The sequence below is a fragment of the Rhincodon typus genome, chromosome 4 (assembly GCF_021869965.1).
Source record: "Rhincodon typus isolate 14 chromosome 4, sRhiTyp1.1, whole genome shotgun sequence".
Taxonomy (NCBI): domain Eukaryota; kingdom Metazoa; phylum Chordata; class Chondrichthyes; order Orectolobiformes; family Rhincodontidae; genus Rhincodon; species Rhincodon typus.
Window position 1 is genome coordinate 57,524,646 of NC_063335.1, and position 21,641 is coordinate 57,546,286.

Sequence of the window (21,641 nt, forward strand, 5' to 3'; positions counted from 1 at the left end):
AACACTTAATTGTATGGAGTTCCAACCGAGTTGTGGTATTTCACACAATGCAACTTAGAGTCATTAAGATATACAGCATGGAAACAGACTCTTTTGTCCAACTCATTCATGCTGATCAGATATCCTGAATAAATCTAGTCTCGTTTGCCAGCATTTTGCCCATATCCCTCTAAACCCTTCCTATTCATATACCCATCCAGATGCTTTTTAAATGTTGTAATCGTACCAGCCTCCACCACTTCCTCTGGCAGCTCATTCCATACACGCACCAACTTCACTGTGACAATGTTGCCCCTTAGGCCCTTCTTAAATCTTTCCACCTCTCACCTTAAACCTATGCCCTCTAGTTTTGGACTCCCCCGCCCTGGGGAGAAGACCTTGTCTATTTACCCTAATGATTTCATAAATCTCAGTTTATAAAAGCCTCCGGCACTTGAGGGAAAATTGCTCCAGTCTATTCAGCCTCTCCCTCTAATTCAAACCCTCCAATCCTGGAAACATCCCTGTAAATCTTTTCTGAACCCTTTCAAGTTTCACAACGTCCTTCCTATTTCAGGGAGACCAGAATTGCACGGGTATTCCAATAATGGCCTAACCGATGTCCGGTACAGCTGCAACATGACCTTCCAACTCCAATACTCAGTGCACTGACCAATAAAGGCAAGCACACCAATCGCCGCCTTCGCTATTCTATCTACCTGTGACTCCACTTTCAAGGAACTATGAATCTGCGCTCCAAGGTCTTTTTGTTCAGCAACATTCCCCAGGACCTTCCCATTAAGTGTATATGTCCTGCCGTGATTTGCCTTTCCAAAATGTAGCAGCTCACATTTATCTAAATTAAACTCCATCTGTCACTCCTTGGCTGATTGACCCATCTGATCAAGAACACATTGCACTCTGAGGTAACCTTCTTTTGTTGTCCACTACACCTCCAATTTTGGTGTCATCTGCAAACTTACTAACTATGTTCACATCCAAATCATTTATATAAATGATAAAAAGCAGTGGACCCAGCACCGATTCTTGTGGCACTCCACTGGTCACCAGGCCTCCAGTCTGAAAAGCAACCCTCCACTATGACTCTCTGTCTTCGACCTTCAAGCCAGGTATGTATCCAAATAGTGAGTTCTCCCTCTATTCTGCAACTTCTGCAGTTTGACTAGAAAGTACTTGGTTTCTAATTGTCTGTTTATTCAACATCTGTACTGCCTACTAGCATTCATGTCACCATCTCAATGGTGAAAAGATTTTAACCATATCCATCAAACATCCCTAGATCTGAGGGAGATGTTCAAGGATTATGTACTGATAATAAAAGTAATAAAATAATTACAGTTCATTTAACTTTATGAATAAGCCGAGACCCAAAATTCTTTCTCACCCTCTTAAGACGGTGGGGAGGCACGGTGCCTTAGTGGTTAGCACTGCTGCCTCACAGCACAAGGGACCCGGGTTCAATTCCACCCTCGGGCAACTGTCTGTGTGGAGTTTGCACATTCTCCCCGTGTCTGTGTGGGTTTCCTCTGGGTGCTCTGGTTTCTTCCCACAGTCCAAAGATATGCAGGGTTGGTGGATTGGCCATGCTAAATTGCCCATGGTGTTCAGGGATGTATTGATTAGGTGGGTTATAGGGAGATGGGTCTGGGTGGGATGCTCTGAGGTTCAGCATGGACTTGTTGGGCCGAATGGCCTGTTTCCACACTGTAAGGATTCTATGATTTAAGACTACAGAGTGATGCTAACCCTTAATAGCCATAGTCAGTAAAAATGATGCTGCTCTCAGTAATACTGCACGGTTAAAATAATATGCATTGACTATAATTCATGCATACTATAATACTTGCCACAGTTAAGAAGGAATGATGTTAAATATGGCAGACTTGACCACACATACTGAAGAAGCAGATCGGTCTATCAAACTAATGGCTATTTTAATTAGTGAGAATCAAAAACCCAAACCTTGAGATGTATTCAATTAATGTGGATTATTTGTTCACCAAACAAAACTGCAGCATCTAAAAACCCTTGCTTAATAAAACATGAATTCAGTTTTTCTTTCCAGAACATTCCTTTTCACTTAATTTAAATTAAATCTTTCTGTCACCTTTCTCAGACATTCATGACTACACATAAATAACAGAAATTGAACAGATCCCTACCACACAGTGCAAAGGTTTTTGGTCACAGTAAAGCAATGCAATTGATTTATCTGAATATTGGAGCACATTTATACAAGAATTCTAAAATTGTGAATGATGAATTATGCATTTGCAGTCTTTCCTCCATCAGATTACACATCTCTATTAAGAATATTTCTGTTTTAAAGCATAATTATTTGTCAGTCTATTTACTTCTACTTTTGGAAACGGAATCCAGTGAGGTAAATCACATATGTTCCAGCATAAGCTTCTCAGTATCAGTAACCTCCCTCCCTGTTTTTGTCCAGGTACAAGTTTAGGTTTTCGTTGTTATTTAAATGTTTGTAATTTCTTTCATTTCTATGTTTATGTTTAAAGTTTTCTTTCAAACTCATTACAATTATTAAAATGTGCATTTACTCCTTCTAAATATGCAAGAGGAAAAATAAATTATAGCAATTAACAATGACCACTTCAAAACACAGGTTCTAGCTCCTTTGAGTCTCAGAAGATGGAACGCACCTCTATTTCTGTCACATCCCCCATGAGTCCTGGAATGTTGCGAGATGCTCCACAGTTCCTGCCTGGACAGCTTTCAGTATGTAAACACTGTATATACTATTACCATTATATCATATATTGTGTTTTCTTATATTAATTATCTCAGATTAATGACTCAGATTTGGTTGTCATAGATGTTAATTTCTACACACACAACATTATACTTTATATTAAGTGGTATTGGTGAAATTGCAATACTTGGTAATATTTCAGTCAGGAAGTGAGTGTAGTTCAGGTAACCAAGGACAGTTTCTTTTTACAAAAAATGCTTTTGATTTAAGTTGGAAATATATCTATAAAGCCCTTTTGAGTTATTTTGGTGTCATTAGTGACGGAACATCCTGGTGCATGGTAATAAGCAGCAAAGGACCAGATGTTTCATGCAACAAGGACTACTTCTTATAAACTTTTCCTTAACAAAATGTTTTGCTTCATGCATGGTCAATGGTACATGAGCTAAGCTCCCTCCAGTGTTGATCATATTGAAATCAGTTAAGGGGTATGCAGGGCTTAATGCTTGCATTTGATGGAAGGGTGCAAGCACCACTATTGGTGTATTTTTGGTGCTCGCCTGATTGATGCAGTGTATATATCTATTGGCCATCTAGCCTTGTGAGGAATACCTAGACTTCCTCTTGATTATAGATGCACCAAATTCAGTGACTGATCCAAGCATATTAAGGAAGAAAATATTGACCAGCTTTTGAGTGTTCAACTTGCTTGCCTGGATTACACTCCATCCCCTCAACACTTCCACCAAAACAGTTGGACCGTTTTACACACAATGAATGGCTGGTATGCCTGACCTCATTGTGTGTATTGATGCATTGAATTAATGAATCTCTGCTCTTATGTCCGCCACAAATGACGTTAGCTTTGTATTGATGGGTGGAAAGGTCACCGCAAAGCAAGTTATAAAATTGTAGAAACTGTAAACTGCATCCCATTTCCTATAAGTGTTGAAAATCCAGTGGATTTCCCAAGTTCATTGCAAGTTAAGATGCTTTTAATTACACCAATATTTTGATGCTCTCCAAATATATCGCGGTCAAAGTCACTGGCCACGTAGTGTCAAATAAATATAAAAAATTTATATTTTTCCCAATATAATCATAGGCAATCTTTTGAAAAGAGGTTTTAGGTCAGAAATGAAGATATTACCACCATTAGATCCAGGATTTGACTTCAAATAGATTTTGCAATCCAGCACTTCTGAATAGCAAACATGTACGCATTTGAAGTGTTCTATTTCTGAGCACAGTGCGCTTTGGTTGATTGAAAAACAGAATGGCTTCAAAAGTAAACTCTCCACTTCATCAGACTTAATATATATTAAGGTTTGGAGAAAGATTCAACAAGCTTCTATGCATTGCTATTAAGCTCTGATTCTTGCCTTGCTTACATTTGTCACATGCCATTTCTAAACATAGCTTGTGGTGAATATCCTGTGATCCCTCATTCCCCAATAATACCTATAACTTTGAATCGCTCATTTCGATAGATCCATTATTAAAAAGGCTTGAATATATTTGGATATTGTGGCATTGACACAGCTTTCCAAAAATTGCAGAGTCCATACTGCATTAGTAGGCATGTAATACTGTCCATTGTTCATGCACTTCACTATTCTGAGAAAACTGCTATCAACTAAACGAAACAAAATAATGTTGTTAGTGCAACCTGTGTCACCAAATTTTGAAGAAAATTTTGAGAGAAGTCAGAACATAGACCTTCTGATTGCTAGCCCTTTGTTCATAATGCTTTGCAGAGAGGTCCCACACATCTAAAAGTATCATCATTCTAAAGCACCCAGAGTGGCAGGAATTGAAAAAAAAACTCTAACTTCTTTAAGCAAAAGGCCCTTCAGATCGATACATGACTGATTCTTCCTTCCTCAATTAGACACTGATGAACACAATAGTCTAGTGAGTGTCACTTATATTCATACTTGCTGCGGGGATTAGTTAACTCAGTTATCTGGACAGCTGGTTTGCAATGCGGAATGATATCAATATGCAAGTTCAATTCCCGTCCTAACTGAGGTCACCATGAAGGTCTTATCTTCTCAACCTCCACCCTCTTCTGAGACATGGTGATCCTCAGGCTAAACTCGCCACTACTCATCCCTCTGTAATGAGAGAGCAGACCTATGGTCCACTGGGAGTATGGTGACTTTACCTTACATACACAGTGCTACAATTTTAATATAACTCAATATTGTGTGGCTCTAAAACTGCACGTTATTAACTTACTGTAAGACTGTAGCCAAATCAGCATGTTGCAAATGCATTGGGCAATGGTGTTCGACATTAAGGTATATTTTTAGTGACTTGTTACTTAATTTTGTTGCTCTGTTTTTATGGTATCTTTGGGGGTGTGCTTCTCTTCTTGATGTAACTAAAAGTGAGAGAGACGTAGAGAGTTTTGACTGCTGTTTCTTTGGTTTTGTGGAATTATTTTTCTTCCTCAGAGGAAACTCCATTGGAATAGCAAGCAGCTGTGCCAGTAGTCCACATTGCTGAGCCACAGGCTTTTTTTAAATGAGTGGGCTGATTTGGCAAGTGCATGTGTTTGTGAAGCTGAGTGAAAGACAAAATTTTATACGGAAATACAATGGTGACCTACTTTCATGTAAAAATTTTAAATAGGGCACTTGAGTTTGATTATATATACAGCTGAGTCAGCCATTTTATGTGCAGTGCAGCACTGAATGGAGAAAATTGCTGAACTTGTAATAACTGATTAAACTGGAACATGTTCCTAAGTGCTTCAATGTGCATTTTGACGTTTCTGAATTCTCTGTTGTTTGTGGCTTAAACTGCCTGGTTTATTTGGTAATAACCTATGTCATAAAAGTGCAAAGTAATATTCCTGCTACTGATTGATTGAATGTGCTTCTGCTTCCTCTTTGTACATTAATATTGCATTTCTAACCATCCTTTGAATTGATATTGTAACCTCTTTCATATCTGATTTGCAGGACTTTTGCTGCTGATTTATTTTGAGTATTTGGCTTTGTCAGAGAAAAAGTCAGTCAATAGAAAGAAATGAAAGAAAAGATTTGTGTGTAAGGCTGTGATCCAGACTGAAAATGTTAAACATTTCCCTGAAAAGTAACAATGTAGGATTAAAAAAACGCAAACTGCCAAAACAGTATGTCATATATTGCAACATGCAGAATCTCTTTTTGAATGAACAATGCAATTGCAAAATGTTGGAATGCTACTGAAATCTAGGCCTCAAGAATTGGATAGGCAGTATCAAAATCAAGATGGAGTCCTTAGAGGAGTCAGTTTGTTGACCCATCAATAAACAAAGAGGGATATCAAGGGTGCTATGGTAAAACATTTGCTGCTGTATTTGTGTCTCATTTTCATTTTAGAGCACTCTTTTTAAGTATCTGACAATGGATGTACTTTTTTTTTGTTTGGTTTTATTTATTTTCTTTGTTGTTTAATTTTGCTTACCAGAGCCAAAGCCTTAGTAGAAGAACAGCGCCTTTTGTTCCTAGAGTTCAGGTAAAGGCACTGTATAATATTATCATTTGGAAAATGCAGAGAAGTAAATCAGTTACAGTGATTTTATTTGCTGTCTGCTCTCCCTCTTTCCTTTATATTTTTACAGCAAATATGCATATTTTATAACCTTCAAACATCTCAGCAATATTAAATGAAGCTGTGCATGTTTTAAGAAACAATATTCATTCACATTGCCATTATGCTGTTTTAAAGAACAGTGAGCTGCATTTTCCAATTTACATTAGATTCTTCAATTGACCATTGGCAAACAAATGATACCTGTACAAACAGATATTATACATGTTTGTTTTTAAAGAATATTGTGGCAAAGTTTGTGGCGGTCTCTCTTCTTTGGGAACTTGTAAATAACTATGATCCTAATAAGTCATTTTTTTTATTATTTCTTTGTTTTATAGTTTGCTTATAACTATAACAATTGGGACAGTTGGAACCACAAACTCTGCAGCGGTGATCATTTATGCATCCCAGTTTGTTTATAGGCTGTGTGATTTGTGAATGACATTAGTCGTCCTTTTCTTATTCCTTCTTCTGTGAGGACATCTGTTCCTTTGATATGATGCTCCATTCAGCTAACTGATTAAGGAGTCCCTCCAAACTCAAACCGAGAAGTCCAAGAGATGTTTCACATGTTTGTTTTCGGTCTTACCCCAAGAAACACCAGTGCACTTTGCAGTATCCCCTTCTGTATGTCTTCAGAGAATCATAGACTGGATACAGCATAGAAGGGACTCCATTCACCTTCTCGTGTCTGTGCTGACAGTAACTCTTTTGCCCTTTCCCCATAACCTTGCATTTTGTTTTCATCAAATGTTTATCCAGTTCACTTTCAAAAGTGATTTAATCTGACTCTCAGCTTAGTTAGTGTCTTCCAGACCCTAACCACTCATTGCAAAAAATAGTTCTTCATCTTGTCACCTTTGGTTCATCTGTCAATCACCTTAAATCTATGTTTCCTCGTTCTCACCCCTTCTGCCGATGAAGACAGTTTCTCCCTATCTAGTCTCTCCAGAAACCTTATGATTTTGAATGCATCTATCAAATCTTCTCTCAACATTCTATTCTCCAAGGAGATCAACTCCAGTTTCTCCAATCCAACAACGTAGCTAAACGCTTTCATTACTGAAACTATTCCCCAAATTTTTCTGCAACTCCTCTAAAGCTTCCAAATGTGCCGAGAATTGAGCATGTATTCCACGCTAGCTGAAGCGTGCACTGTATTATAAAATAAGTCATTACAAAGAAAAAGATACTTGCTGTTTTGGTTGTCTTCTAAAGTGAAAAAGACACTATTCTCACAACAACTCAACATTTATTCATTTATCCAGACAGAAGTATGTTGAGCAATGAATTATTGCCAATTATGTACATAATTTGGATAAAATCAGACTGGATGTTACATACATATCTGTATTGTCAGAGATATGGCCTGCTCCATATCTCCATCTGCTCTTGCTCTGGCATGTTACAATTATCTCCATTCTTTTGTGTCTTGTTTTCAGTTGGGCAAAGCACCGCTGATGGGACCACTTTTGCTGCAATTTTTTTTACCTGAAATGTGTGAGCTGTTTGTTTATGGCAAACAAACTACCTACTGAAAAGCGAAAAGGATTAATTTGATGTTAAAAAAACACAAATTATTTTCAGTAAATATATTTTCTCCAGTAAAGAAAAATTAGCAGTTTGGAAAGAAGTGCGATTGATCACTGCAAAATCAGAGTACCTGTGCCCGAGGAGAAATCCCATCTTTTGATCTTGTGTAAACAAATAAATACCAAGATTATTTTGTACTGTTGATTGTGAAAGAGTTTCTGACTGAGGTATAGCTGGGATAAGGTTTGTACTTAGGTACAATTTGTTTGCTGGCATATTAAAGCTTAAGATTAGATTCCATCTCTGCCTCCCCATAGATCATTAAACTGTAAACATATTTACCAAACCTTCATTTGCAATATGGCAGGCTGCTTCTTTGCTTTGTTGCATGTTTGAGGAAATGTGCATTCATTCTATGCTCAGTTATATCTGTAGTTTGCGTTATTGTTCAAACAGGTTTCCTTTGATATTGAATTTTCATGAATGAATATATAGATCTGAATGACTGTTTGAGAGAGAATTTCTGGAATAGGAGTGAATATGAGAAAAAAAATCCAGCTGGAAAGAGTGAGTGGATGCAACAATCTCAAGTGAAAAACTGAAAATGAGTGGGGAAGTTTGGAATGGAAGCACTGAAATAATCTGGAATGAAAAGTGTGTGAATTGAGTTTTGAATGACCAGTAGACAGAACTCACACACTATCCTCTATATCTAAAGCAGAGAAACAGAAAGAATTTTACTGCCTTGTTAGTACTAAGTCTTCAAGCTTTGAGGCATCAACTGGGGACCTGAATGCAATTCACTGAAATGACTCCTACCAATTTGTAGCTATTCCAGTCAGCAGAAGGAGAATTACAGTGAAGAAGGGATACCTGACTGAGGGCAAGAGTTCAGATTGTAGAAGAAGCAGGTTGGCAACAGCTTGGATTATTTTTTGAAGAGCTGGAAGAGCGCTCTTGCGCCGCCTTCTCACAAAAATAATAGCAAATTTGCATAGAATAAGCCTTTTCTGTTCTTAATCATCCATGATGGAAAATGCACAACACACGCTCCGACCATTTCCAATCCATGCTCCTCTCTGGATTAACAGCAGAGTTTTGCATTCCTCCAGGGATGGAAATTGCTGGTAGATAGGGTGTAAAGTTTGGTACAGGGCTATAGGCAACAATGCTGGTGCCTCTTCCCCACTGAAATTTCACACCATTTGGGGAGACATGTGGGCAGCTCTTCTATCTTTATGCCAATTGAGATCCTTCATTAAGCAATTAATCATCACATAAGGGCCTCATTGACCCCTCTAAATACCTCTAGCTTACTTCTCCTTCCAGGTTCACCAATAATCACTGCCATGATCCGGCTGCACTTCCCACTCGGGGACAGAGGTCTCATCCTGAGCCAATTAACACCACCCTCCCCATTCACAACTTGGGTGCCTTTGAAAATGGTGTTACCTGCATAATTAGGGAATATTGGGGTTAACTATCCCTTTATGAGGCTGTTATTGCTCATTTAACAGCAGGTTAAATTAAGTTCACTGAGTGAAACAGTCATTAATGGAAAGAATGAGTGAGTGGAAAAGTGACATTGAATGCAAGAAAGGAACACTGGGAGAGATTGAATGATGGAGAAGGGTAGTACTTAGAATAGTGGAGGAGTGTGAGAGAACTATTAAAACTGAGAAATTAAATAAGAGAACAAGAGTAGGCAAAAGCCAATAAAATGGCCCTGAAATAAAGAAGATTAGTAAGAACTGTAGGACAAACAGTAATAACAGAGGGAGCACATCAAATATAGAAATGTAGTTCTTTCTGAGTTACAGGAGGTAGGGAAGAGAAAAAGTACTTAAAAATAGAATTAAAGCGGGGTACAAAGATGGGTCCTAGGAATGAAACAGACAGCATAAGCAAAGGAGAGCTAGAAAGGATGTGATGTTGAGAAGGAGAAGCAGCTTCTGCAACTTTGAAAAGATTACTTGATTTCAAATTTGAATTATGCAATTATTAAACTCATAAAATGCATTGAAAATGCAGTGAACCACAGATTAGTTTCTGGTCTCTAGCTTGTTTTACTTATTGAAATAATGAAAAGGTATAAATGTCATTGTCTAAGTTCTGTAACTTTGTCTCATTTTTGATAGTTTTCATGGAGCTGTGCTATCATACTGACTATGTTTATTGTTATCCTTTTAGACCTGGTCTCTCACCAAATCAGTGATACCTATCCTCCACATCATAACCACTGGAAAAGACGTTTATTTTGTGTAATTGAAAGTAGAATGTAGTTATACCAAATATTTTATTGATAAATATTGGAATTATTATCTACAAGAATAATGTCTCTCTTTTGGATATTGCTTGAAACACTGAGATTTATTCCATCCTCAGATGGGACCCTTTATATGATGAAACAAAATAATAATACCACTTTACTTACAGTTCCCATGTACATTAGTATTTACTGTCTTAGATTTAATGTAGCTTGTGCAGATGAACTGAAATGACATATGATTTCATATTGCCAAGGAGTTTAGAGAATATTTAGAAAACTTTAAACCTATGTGGTCAGATAGGTTTTAACAAGCAATTATTACATGATGATATGATCTTCCAACAGATCAAACTCTGGTACGACAAAGTTGGCCACCAGCTTATAGTTACAATTCTGGGAGCAAAAGATCTTCCTTTCAGGGAAGAAGGAAGGCCAAGAAACCCTTATGTGAAAATCTACTTTCTTCCTGATCGAAGGTAGAGTTCTTTAACTGCCTTTGCACGTGGGATTGTTCATGTAAAATATTTGCTTCCTGACTTACTTTTTGATTTTTGCAGAACTTGACCTGATTTTTCTGTTTAATCTCATAATTTGTTCTTGTTTATCTAAATTTGGGCTTTCCAAACTCCTGTTCTGACTGGGTAGGCAGCTGGCCTCCTTTTGGTCTTACTGAACTTTATATGGTTATGGGAATGGTGTTTGAAGATTTACACACTTACTTCCTTAGTTGCTGTTTGATAACTTATTTGAGGTAAACATTTGGAGAAGTTATGACAACTTACACTGCATATTGACCAAAATATATTCTGCATCAGCTTATAGAACATAAATGACTGAAACATCTTGTTGTGTTTTAAAATCTGGTTACATTTACTTGAATTTGAACTGCCATCATGAAACAAATATAGATGTTAAATGAACAGTAGTGCTAACTTCACGTGGCACAATTTGCTCAAAACGCTATCCAAAAAGAAGTCACATTGTATCCTGTTTGATTACTAAGTGCAAATGCTAACGATAATTAAAGTATACAGTAAGTAAGTTAGAAATGAATTCCTACAAAAGTGCTGTAGCAAAATCCCATTGGGATGTAATTTTTTCCTACTGAATTTTGGATAATGAGAAAACAGTAAATGCTGATCAATAATACTGTTTTCAAATGAACTTGGGTCTACGGAATAATCATAATTTTATTTAAATGTCTTAGGAAGACCCTATTTCAACTCAGGCTCCGCTGTTTAGTGGCTATGCATGTTAGAATATGACATTTTGTAATTGGCTCAATTATAAACCTAAGAATCATGAATCCAGCTCTCTGAATGGACAATTCTCTGCCTTTCACCCCATAAAACTGCACATTCTTTCTTTTCAGAGAACAGTCTAATATCCTTTTGAAGGTTTATGTGAACCTGCCTCCACTACCCTCTTGGGCAGTGCAAGCCAGACCCAAACCACTTGCCTGTGTGACAAAGCTTTACTTCATTTCACCATAGTTTTCTTTCGCCAAATCTCTTAATTTCACCACTTTTGAAGGTAGACTTTTGACTTCACACTGCTAGCCCATAGCCTGGAGTGCATATTGTGAATCAAGTGCACACGTTAGTGGATCCTGCAGGAATACATCCAAGACACACATCTCTGCAAGATAGGAATCTTTCTCATGAATCATGCAACCTTTGTAGTGGGTTTATAATATTATAGAATTTATGTAATTAGATCTTCAACATTTTGAATGGGAGGTCATGTGCTGCAGTGGTAGCATCCCTACCTCTGGGCCAGAATTCTGGATTTGGATCCCATGCCATGGCCTGTTGACCATAATAATTGTTTTTCAAATGTGATAGTTAATCTGACAATCAGCCTGTAAATCCTTCCAGTGGGCCTGATGACAGGCAGTAGGAATGGCAGAGTCTCCTGATCAGCCATCTTACAAGAGGCAGTGGCTAACCACTGCAGAACCTTGCTCATATGTGTGAACTTCAATGGAAGTCCACAGTCCAATCCTTGGATACAATTTCGGAAGAAAGGACCAACAGACATCATTTACAGCCAATGTCCCAGGTTCACCACAGCTGCAAATTTGAAATGTGGTGCTTCAAATTAAATGTTAGTACTTCAACACACAAATGCCAACTGAAGTGGACAGTTATTGAATATTCAGCAGTATATTTAAAGGTTATCTTAAAAATATTCCTTTCACGATTTTATAGCAGTTTCTTTTCTTCTGTTTAGATTCTCATGAGCTTTCAAGTTAACTAATGTAATTTTAACAACTTTATTCGTTGATTGATCAATTGACTTCCCAATCAGATTGCATCTGTTTGAAATGCCAGTAAGTGAGGCTCTCTGCAGGATATCATGTTCGTGACCTGCTTGAAACCAAATCTCATTACCTGGAAACAAAATCCACAGATGAGTCACTATGCCTCACTGCTTTTGCCAAGGACATTCATTCTCAAGTGAAAGGCGAGATACATACTTATATAGCAAAATAATTCAGTGGCATTGCAAGACAACTGTTTTCAGAATAATACCCAGATAGGGGCAGAGCGTACAAGCATTAAAAAGAAGCTACAAACTGGGTCAAACAGGGCAACAATGCTAATAATGTTTCTGAAGAAGGGTTCAGACCTGAAACGTCAGCTTTCCTGCTCCTCTGATGCTGCCTGGCCTGCTGTGTTCATCCAGCTCTACACATTGTTATCTAATGCTAATAATGTTTTTTGTTTGCTTAAATCTACATTGTATTCAGAACAAAAATTAATTAACAGCACAAATACAGGTTAATGGATATGACCTTGTAGCCATGACAGAGACATGGTTACAAGGAAATGAGAAATAGGAACTAGAATATTCAGAGGAATGTGACTTTTCAAAAAGGCAGACAGGAAGGAAGGGGTGGTAGGTTAGATTTGTAGGTATAAGTACAATACAAGAAGTGATCTTGAATCAGATGATGTACAATCCATATGGGAAGAATAAGAAATGAAAAGAAAAAGATGTCTCTTGTGGGAATAGTCTATAAGAGCCCAAACAGTGGCTGTAAGTTAGGATAGGGAATAATCAGGAGGTAAAAAAGACAAAAATAACCACTAATTAACCACAATGTGGTTGACTTTAGTCTTCATGTAGATTGGGAAAGTCAGGATTGACAGAGGTAACCACAAGGGAAAAAAAATGCTAGCTCATGATTTATTCAAGTCCTCTGCCATTTCCTGGTTCCCCATTATTATTTCCCTTGCCTCATTCTCTATTTATATATTTAAAGATGCACCTTTTCTATTTTTATGGTACTTGCTAGATTGCCTTTATATCTTTTATAAAGAGTTTAGAATTATTGATTTAGAATTCAGGGGAGTTTACAAGCATGATATGTGGTGCATCCAACCAAGTTCTGGCTCTTTTAGGAACAAAAACAAACTTGCTGGAAAAGCTCAGCAGGTGTGGCAGCATCTGTGAAGGAAAAAACAGAGTTAACGTTTCGGGTTCGGTGACCCTTCCTCTGGCTCTTTTTAGATTTGATAATGTGTAATGAGGCAGATTTAATGAATGGACTCAGCGTAAAAGATCCTCTAGGAAACACTGGTTATGTATAGAGTTGATGATAGTTGTCGTCCCCCTAAGCTGGGGAATTTAGCTTTCAGTTTGAGAGAGAGAAACTTAGGTTGGAAATGACAATGCAAACTCTTCTTTTTTCAAGTGTGATTACAAAGGTTTAGTGACAGAGTTGGCTGGAGTGGACTGGGAAAGGAGTTTAACAGAAAAGAAGGTTAAAGGTACAGTGGCATACGCCTAAGAAAATAGTTAGTGACTCACAGCAAAACTCAGAGTGGGGAAGAAGGATTTTAGGAAGGGGATAAACCGGCCATAGTTAACCAAGAAAGTTGAAGATTGCACATGTTTTCTTTCAACTTGATACTTGATGACAATCATAAGTGGTGAACCAGAGGATTGGGAAAGTTTTAAAAGCCAACAAAATGATGACCAAAAAATTGAAGAGGTGGGAATAGATTTTTAAAAAAGGGGGAAAATAAGCTATTAAGGCAAACTAGCATGTACCATAAAAATGGAATAGGAGCTTCTTAGATTGATTCTCTCATGCCTGTGAAGTGTTTAGTTTGAGAATTAGCATCAAGGAATGTCATGATTCAGGATCTTTCCGTATTACCATTCAGCATGGACAATATTATGCTGGAAGTTGTTGATTAGATTCACACATCTCAAAAATTACTAGCAGGCATTATTAGTACTGAAGGCACTATGGGATTTGCAAAAGCTGGAAGTTGTTATTTGGAAGCTCGTTAGGAGAATCTGGTAGGACAGCAACCTGACCAAGAGCAGTAGATGTTGTTTATTTGGATTTTAGTAAAGCCTTTGACAAGGTTCTGCATGATAGACTGATTAGTGACTTAGGTCACATGGGATTCAGGGTGAGCTTGCCAATTGGATACATAATTGGCTTAATGGCAGGAGACAACGAGGTATGGTGGAGGGTTGCTTTTTGGACTGGAGGCCTATGACCAGCGGTGTTCCACAGGGATCAGTTCTGGGTCCTCTTTTGTTTGTCATTATATAAATGATTTCGATGAGACTGTAGAAAGCATGGCCAACAATTTTGCAGATGACACTAAAATTGATGGCATTGTAGACATGAAGAAGGTTTTCTAAGATTACAAAGTGATCTTGATCAAATGAGCTGAAAAATTGCAAATGAAGTTCAGTCTGGATAAATACGAGGAATTGCATTTTGATACAACAAATAAGGGTAGGGCTTATACAATTGATGGTAGGGCTTTGGGTAGTGTTGTAGAACACTAGGGGTTTTGGACCTAGGGGTGCAGTTACATAATTATTTAAAGTTTGTATCACATATAGACAAGGTGGTTAAAAAGGCATTTGGCACGCTTGCCTTCATTGCTCAGTCCTTAGAGTATAGAAGTTGGGACATTATGTTGAGGTTGTACAGGATATTGGCGAGGCCTGTTGTGGAATACTGTGGCCAGTTCTGGTCGCCCAGTTATAGGAAGGATATTATCGCTGGACAGGGTTCAGAAGAGATTTATCATGTTGCTGGGTTTGGAAGGTTTGAGTTGTAAACAAAGGCTGGATAGTTTGGGAGTTTTTTTCACTGGACCGTAGGAAATTGAGAGGTCACCTGATGGAAGTTTTTATAACATAATGAGAGGTGTATATATAGAGTTGATGATAGTTGTCGTCCTCCTAAGCTGGGGAATTTCAATACTAGGGGACATATTTTTAAAGTGAGGGGAGAGAGATTTAAAAAAAGACATGAGGGGCAAATCTTTTACACAGGGTGGTTCTCATGTGGAATGAACTTCCTTCAAAAACCTTCTGGATGGTGAACTGACCGCTGGGTGATGACCTGCTGAGCATCCAGGACCCTATGAATGAGAAATAAATAAGGCAGACATAGAAGGTGGGGAGATGGCCATTAAGGGCTTTGAGTTCGCTAAGCTGAACACTTGGAAGGGTATTAAAAAAGCTGAGCAGACATAAGAACAGGTGCTGTTTGACACAAGTAGTGCCTCGGTGGTCAATGCTATTATTTCATGAGACCGAAGATTACCAGATCTGAAGTCAATTCACCATGAGTCTATCTCGTGCAATTGCTGTAAATAATTTTATCTCCTATGTTTGACTTACACCAGTAAACAAAAGCTACCCTCAGGGTGTGATTAAGTGACACGTAGCAGTTAATATAATTGCTCCAACCCTTACATTAAATATTTATCAACATATAATTACTGAAATGATTTCAGTTCTATTGGAATCTTTCTTTCATACCCAAAGAAGCAATGAGCTTCAATTTATTGGCTGTAGAACTTTTTCATTGTCATTCAGTCATTAACACCACAAAACAATCATTGACATTAGAAATACATTATGATTCACCATGATGACTCTCCTGATGGCTTCACTGGCAGAGGTAGCAAGGACTGGATTGTATTAATCTGTATTAGATGTATTAAAATCCTATGTCAGTCACTTATCAACTTATTATTATAATTTTCTATGTCCATCTTAATAATCGAAATTGCGTATACAAACTTGTCGCATTATATTCATAGATCAAAGAATCCCTACAGTGTGGAAATAGGCCCTTCAGCCCAACAAGTCCACACTGACCCTCAGAGCATCCTACCCAGACCCATCCCCCTATAACCCACCTAATCTACACATCCCTGAACACTTTTATGGGCAATTTAACATGGCCAATCCACCTACCCTCCACATCTTCAGACTGTGGGAGGAAACCGGAGCACCCGGAGGAAACCCACGCAGACAGGGGGAGAATGTGCAAACGCCACACAGACAGTCGCCCGAGGGTGGAATCGAGCCCAGGTCCCTGGTGCTGTGAGGCAGCGGTGCTAACCACTGAGCCACTATGCTGTCCCATATTTACACACAAGTGGAGGCATAGCAAGCTTACTAAGAATGATTCTGTTATAAATGTGGATAAAGCAGTGTATAATGTTAACATACATTTTCCCATGTTTTATGACTTTCAAATGAGTGAATCACATATATACTCTGTTCCAACTCTCCTATGTCTTCATCTAACCCTGCTTTACTGTGACATTTACACTTAGTTCAGGCTTCTCTGCAGGCTTTAGGACTCCACCATCAGACTTAGACAGAGAGCAGAAGCCTGAACTGTGGGGAACATATATGATTTCCCCTAGATTGGCCAGAGGGTGGGCTCACTGTCCAACTAAAAATAACGGGTGAAGCCTTAGAGCTGGAGTACCCAGGTTGGAAACAGTAGCAGCATGGCCTTGCAGGGTAAAGGAGGGAGAGGGTGAACTGAGTGGCACCCTCACTCCAACTCATTATAAATTGTAAACTTAACAATAATCCTTCAAACCTAAACCACCATTTTGGGGGAGTGGGGAAGTGCCCTCGAGAAGGCAGCATGTGGCTGCAAGCGAAGTCTGAAAAACAAGGCAATCCTAGTTGTGTTTGACAGTGGGTCTTGATAAGTTTTTGATTAGTTTTAATCCATTAACAGCTTATTGTGGGTGGGTAGCTCTGCCAATTCCTATCACAGCATGACCCAACTGTAGAAAAAAATTGCCCCAGCGAAGGATGGATCAAGAGAACCAACATCAGCCAGTAGTGTGGAAATCCATGTTATATGTCTCCATGTCATTGTCATTATTGTCTAAAGTTTGAGCTTTGACTGACTTTATGAGAAATTCTGACATGGAGCATCCACTGAGTTTATCTCATATATCTCCTAATAGACTTCAAAGGATCAGGTTGGAATATACCTTGTAACAATCCACGTCCTTTGTCCTCAGAGACATCCACATCATCAAATTAATAGGCATCCTTTTAGCGTGTGTTTTGAAGCTCTGCATGCATTTCTAATTTCTGTCCTGTGATTGTTTGCCAGTGACAAAAGCAAACGTAGAACAAAAACAGTGAAGAAGACACTTGAGCCAAAGTGGAACCAGACATTCATTTATTCTCCAGTTCATCGGAGAGAATTTCGGGAACGTATGTTAGAAATCACGCTGTGGGACCAAGCTCGAGTCCGGGAGGAAGAGAGTGAATTTTTAGGAGAGGTAACCATAATTCAAAAAAGATTTGTTGGAAGGGAGGTTATATTGCCTTAGATTTTGTTGTAATAGTAAAGGTAAAGCCAGCAGCATTGCAGGTGCACAGTTAAATGCTGAAAGGCAGAAGATGTTATCAGAGATTTCCCAATCCTCCAAAGGTTGTGATGTTGAAATCCTTGCAATACACTTAGAATTGGAACAAATGCAACCTTTTTGTCCTTGTCCATGCATTACAGGCTGAAATGGTACACAAAGCTCTCAATTTATTAAATAATTTAACTGCATTCATTTCCTCACCAGTCATTTTGGAATTTTTTTAGAATAATGTATATCTCCTAAGTTTTAAACTGGGAACTTGATGGAGCAGCATTGGCTAACATTTTAGTTCTTATACTGAGTACTCCACTGACAATATGTAGACCATTGTTTTTTCTTACCTGGATAGACTTGCTTAAAAGCAATGCAATAAATCTGTATTTTAACTGAGAACGGAAGTTATAATGTTGGTTCCAGTACTGATTAACCCATAAAATTCGAAAGGAAATGGTTTATGATTTCGCTAATGGTCTGTGTCTGTGATTTCCTAATATGTGTTGCTAATAAGCAAGGTTCTTATGCATTTGCTATTCTTGGCCCTTGTTTGCATACATTTTAAATAATAATTAGACAAAGTCATTGTTCTTGCTGTATTTTTCTTCTTTTTTAAATAAAAGTGTCAGTTTTTTTGCTTCTTTAGGGATAAAGAGCTACAGGTTGAGGTTAACCTTAAAGTTTGTGGTGGACTGACATGGAATAATCAGGTAGTTCACGGGATCCAACTAAAACTGTTTCACTCCAGTTCTAGTCAATCTGTCTTTTGACAAAACCGAAAACCTATGTCCCAACATATTTTTTGCAGGTGCAATTTTACGAATGGGAAATTGGCTAGCATGTTATACAGTAGAAATATTTCATTTTTTAGTATTCTTTCATGAGGTGTTGGTGTTGCTTGTCGTAATTGCCCTTTGTTCCGAAGTGTACCAAGTGAGGTTCCCCAGTTTGTTATCGTCCCAAAAATAAAATTTGCTGGAAAAGCGCAGCAGGTCTGGCAGCATCTGTAAAGGAAAAAACAGCGTTAATGTTTCGGGTCTGGTGACCCTTCCTCAGAACTGATAGTGGCTGGGAAAACGTCAGTTTATATGCAGAAAATAGGAAGGTGGGTGGGTTGGGGAGTAAACGATAGGATAGAACCCAAAGAGAGAGAAAGACAGTTGGACAGGCAAAGGATGTGTTAATGATCAGGCTGGGAGGGTGATTAGTTGTTAATGGGGACTGTTAGTGACTAACAACAGGAGGTGTGTAATGGCAGGCTATGTGGTAACAAGGCCTGGTGTGTGGGATAGGGGGCTGGACGTGGGAAAGTTTAAGCGCCAAAATTATTGAACTCAATATTGAGTCTGGAGGGCTGTAGGGTCCCCAAGTGGAAAATGAGGTGTTGTTCCTCCAGCTTGCATTGGGCTTTGCTGGAACACTGCAGCAAGCCAGAGACAGAGATGTTGGCCAGGGAGCAAGGTGGTGCATTAAAGTGGCAGGCAAAAGGTAGTTCAGGGTCTTTTTTGTGAGCAGAACGTAGATGTTCTGCGAAGCGGTCGCCAAGTCTACACTTCGTTTCCCCAGTGTAGAGGAGACCACATTGTGACCAGCGAATGCAGTAGACCAGATTCTGGAAAGTGTCAGGGTGGTGCCTGTTGTCTGCCACTTTTTAACGCACCACCCTGCTCCCTGGCCAACATCTCTGTCTCTGGCTTGCTGCAGTGTTCCAGCGAAGCCCAAACATCTTTTGCGTGTGTTCTGTTTTTACAAAGCAAATGTTGCAATTAAAAATTCAGTATGTCCATAGGTGATCTGAGATAATGATTGTTGTCATCATATCTTCTGAAGATGGTGATGAGTTGCTGTCTTGAACTGCTTCAGTCCAAGTGGTGTAGATACATGCACAGTGCTACTGGCTGGAGGTAGGGTCCAAGATTTTGATTGAGCGACAATAAAGGAAGAACGATATAGTTCCAAGTGGCTCAGGGAGGAGCTTTCAGGTGCTGGTTTTGCAATGCATGTGCTGTCCTTGTCCTGCAATAGGCTTAGGGTTAGACTTTCCCAAAGTAGGATTGGGACGAGTGGGCCTCAAGTTCCATGCAGCAATGTCTGCCATGGAACTCTGGCTGAACTATAATCACCCTGTTCTGCAGTAACACACAGGCCTCCACTTGTAACTGGACTCCCTTGTTCTAGTGTGCCCCAACACCACCCCCTGCCCAACCTCTTAGAATGACAATTTTCAAAATAGGCTTAAAGTGGAAGACTATGCACTGTTCTGGGTGGTAAAGGTTGTAGGTTTGGAAAATGCTGTCAAAGGAACTTTGGTGCTTTGCTGCACTGAATCTTGTAGATGGTGCACACTGCATTGGTTTTGAAAGGAATAATGTCTAAAATGATGGATGGGTGCTAGCGAAGCAGAAGGGTTTGTCCTGAATGTGTCCAACCTCGTGTGTGGTAGAAGAGCTGCATTCAACCAGGCAAGTGGAGAGTATTCCATCGTACTGCTTACAGGTGTCACGTAGTTGATGGGCATGCTTTGGCGAGTCAGGAAGTGAGTCTCCTATTGCAGGATTCCCATTGTCTGATCTGCAGTTGTTACCACAATACATTAAGTCCCCATTTAATATTGTTTGTTTTATGTTGTGGCATTTTAATATTGGTAAGTTAATGGAGCCCTTCATCTGCTTTTAACATCGCAAAATTAATTACGGTGTAGTTTTGCACAAGTCTGTTGTAAGTCTAGATGGCTTGATCTAGGATTTGCTGCATTTGGACATGGATTGCTTCAGTACCAGAAAAGTCGCAAATGGTACTGAACATTGCGTAATCATCAGTGAACTTCCCCACCTCTGACCTTGTCATTGGAGGAAAGTCATTGAAGCAGCTGAAAATAGTTGAGCCTAGGACACTACCCTGAGGAACTCCTGTAGTAGTTTCATGACAGGGACTCATGATAGACCTAACAAGGCGACCACAGCCGCCTACTTTTATTACATATGACCTGTAACAATGGATAGCTTTCCTCCAGTTTCCCATTTCTCTCTGGGTCCATAATGTCTCACTTGGTCAAATGCTGTTTTGATGTCAAAGACAGTCACTCTCACCTTTTTGAGTTCAGTTGTTTTGTCTATAAGGTGCAATGAGGTCCAGAGCTGAGTGGCTCTGATGGAAGCCAAACTGAATGTCATTGAAGAGGTTATTGTTGTGTAAGTGTTGCTTGTTAGCACTGTTGGTAATACTTTATATCACTTTGTCATTGTAAACTGACAGAAAAATTTTCTGTATTTGGAGCAAGCTGCTATATGTGTAATATGGGAAAAAAGAATGCAGATAGAGGAGTAGGGCAATCTGTTTTTTTCAGCCTGATCACTGTTCTGTTAGTTTATGGTTAATCTTCAGTTAGACGAAAATAAAGAATTATTGGAGTGACTGCTAGTGTGTAAAGGAACCTGAGAGTCAATACTGAGTGCTTTTTGATGATTACAATTGTGTGTGTGTGTTTAGAGCTTCTGCTATACATTTTTCTTTTGGTTGACTTGAGGATGAGAGTTCAGCAAATATCGTGTAGTGTTTTCTTTGGGTTTGTTTTGGGAAGGACTACCTCTGCTTTTTTTGTGACAATATGGATTCAAATGGTAGCTCTGTCTTATTTCAAATTGCTGCAAATTATAGAGGGTAATATGACAACCGTTAAAGGTTTTAGAGTAGATTTGTAGCTCGGGTTGTGGATGTTGTGGTTGGTTGGCTCGCCGAGCTGGTTCATTGTTCCACAGACATTTTATTACCCTGCTGGGTAACATCATTAGAGCAGCCTCTGATGAAGTGCTGTTAAAATCGAATCAGAGATAGTAGGAACTGCAGATGCTGGAGAATCCGAGACAAC

General features: G+C 38.9%; 1 protein-coding gene across 3 annotated transcripts in view; it reads left to right on the plus strand.

Moving 5' to 3' along the window:
* LOC109916756 (regulating synaptic membrane exocytosis protein 2-like) overlaps positions 1-21,641 on the plus strand; it is a 913,938-nt gene that overhangs the window by 571,609 nt on the left and 320,688 nt on the right. For 2 of the 3 annotated variants that reach the window (XM_048595802.1, XM_048595803.1), the window contains 4 exons: positions 2,627-2,739; positions 6,173-6,220; positions 10,446-10,576; positions 17,518-17,689. In XM_048595802.1, coding sequence (XP_048451759.1) covers positions 2,627-2,739; positions 6,173-6,220; positions 10,446-10,576; positions 17,518-17,689 — 464 coding nt within the window. The remainder of the gene's footprint in view (positions 1-2,626; positions 2,740-6,172; positions 6,221-10,445; positions 10,577-17,517; positions 17,690-21,641) is intronic. The other variant, XM_048595804.1, reaches the window with a different exon arrangement.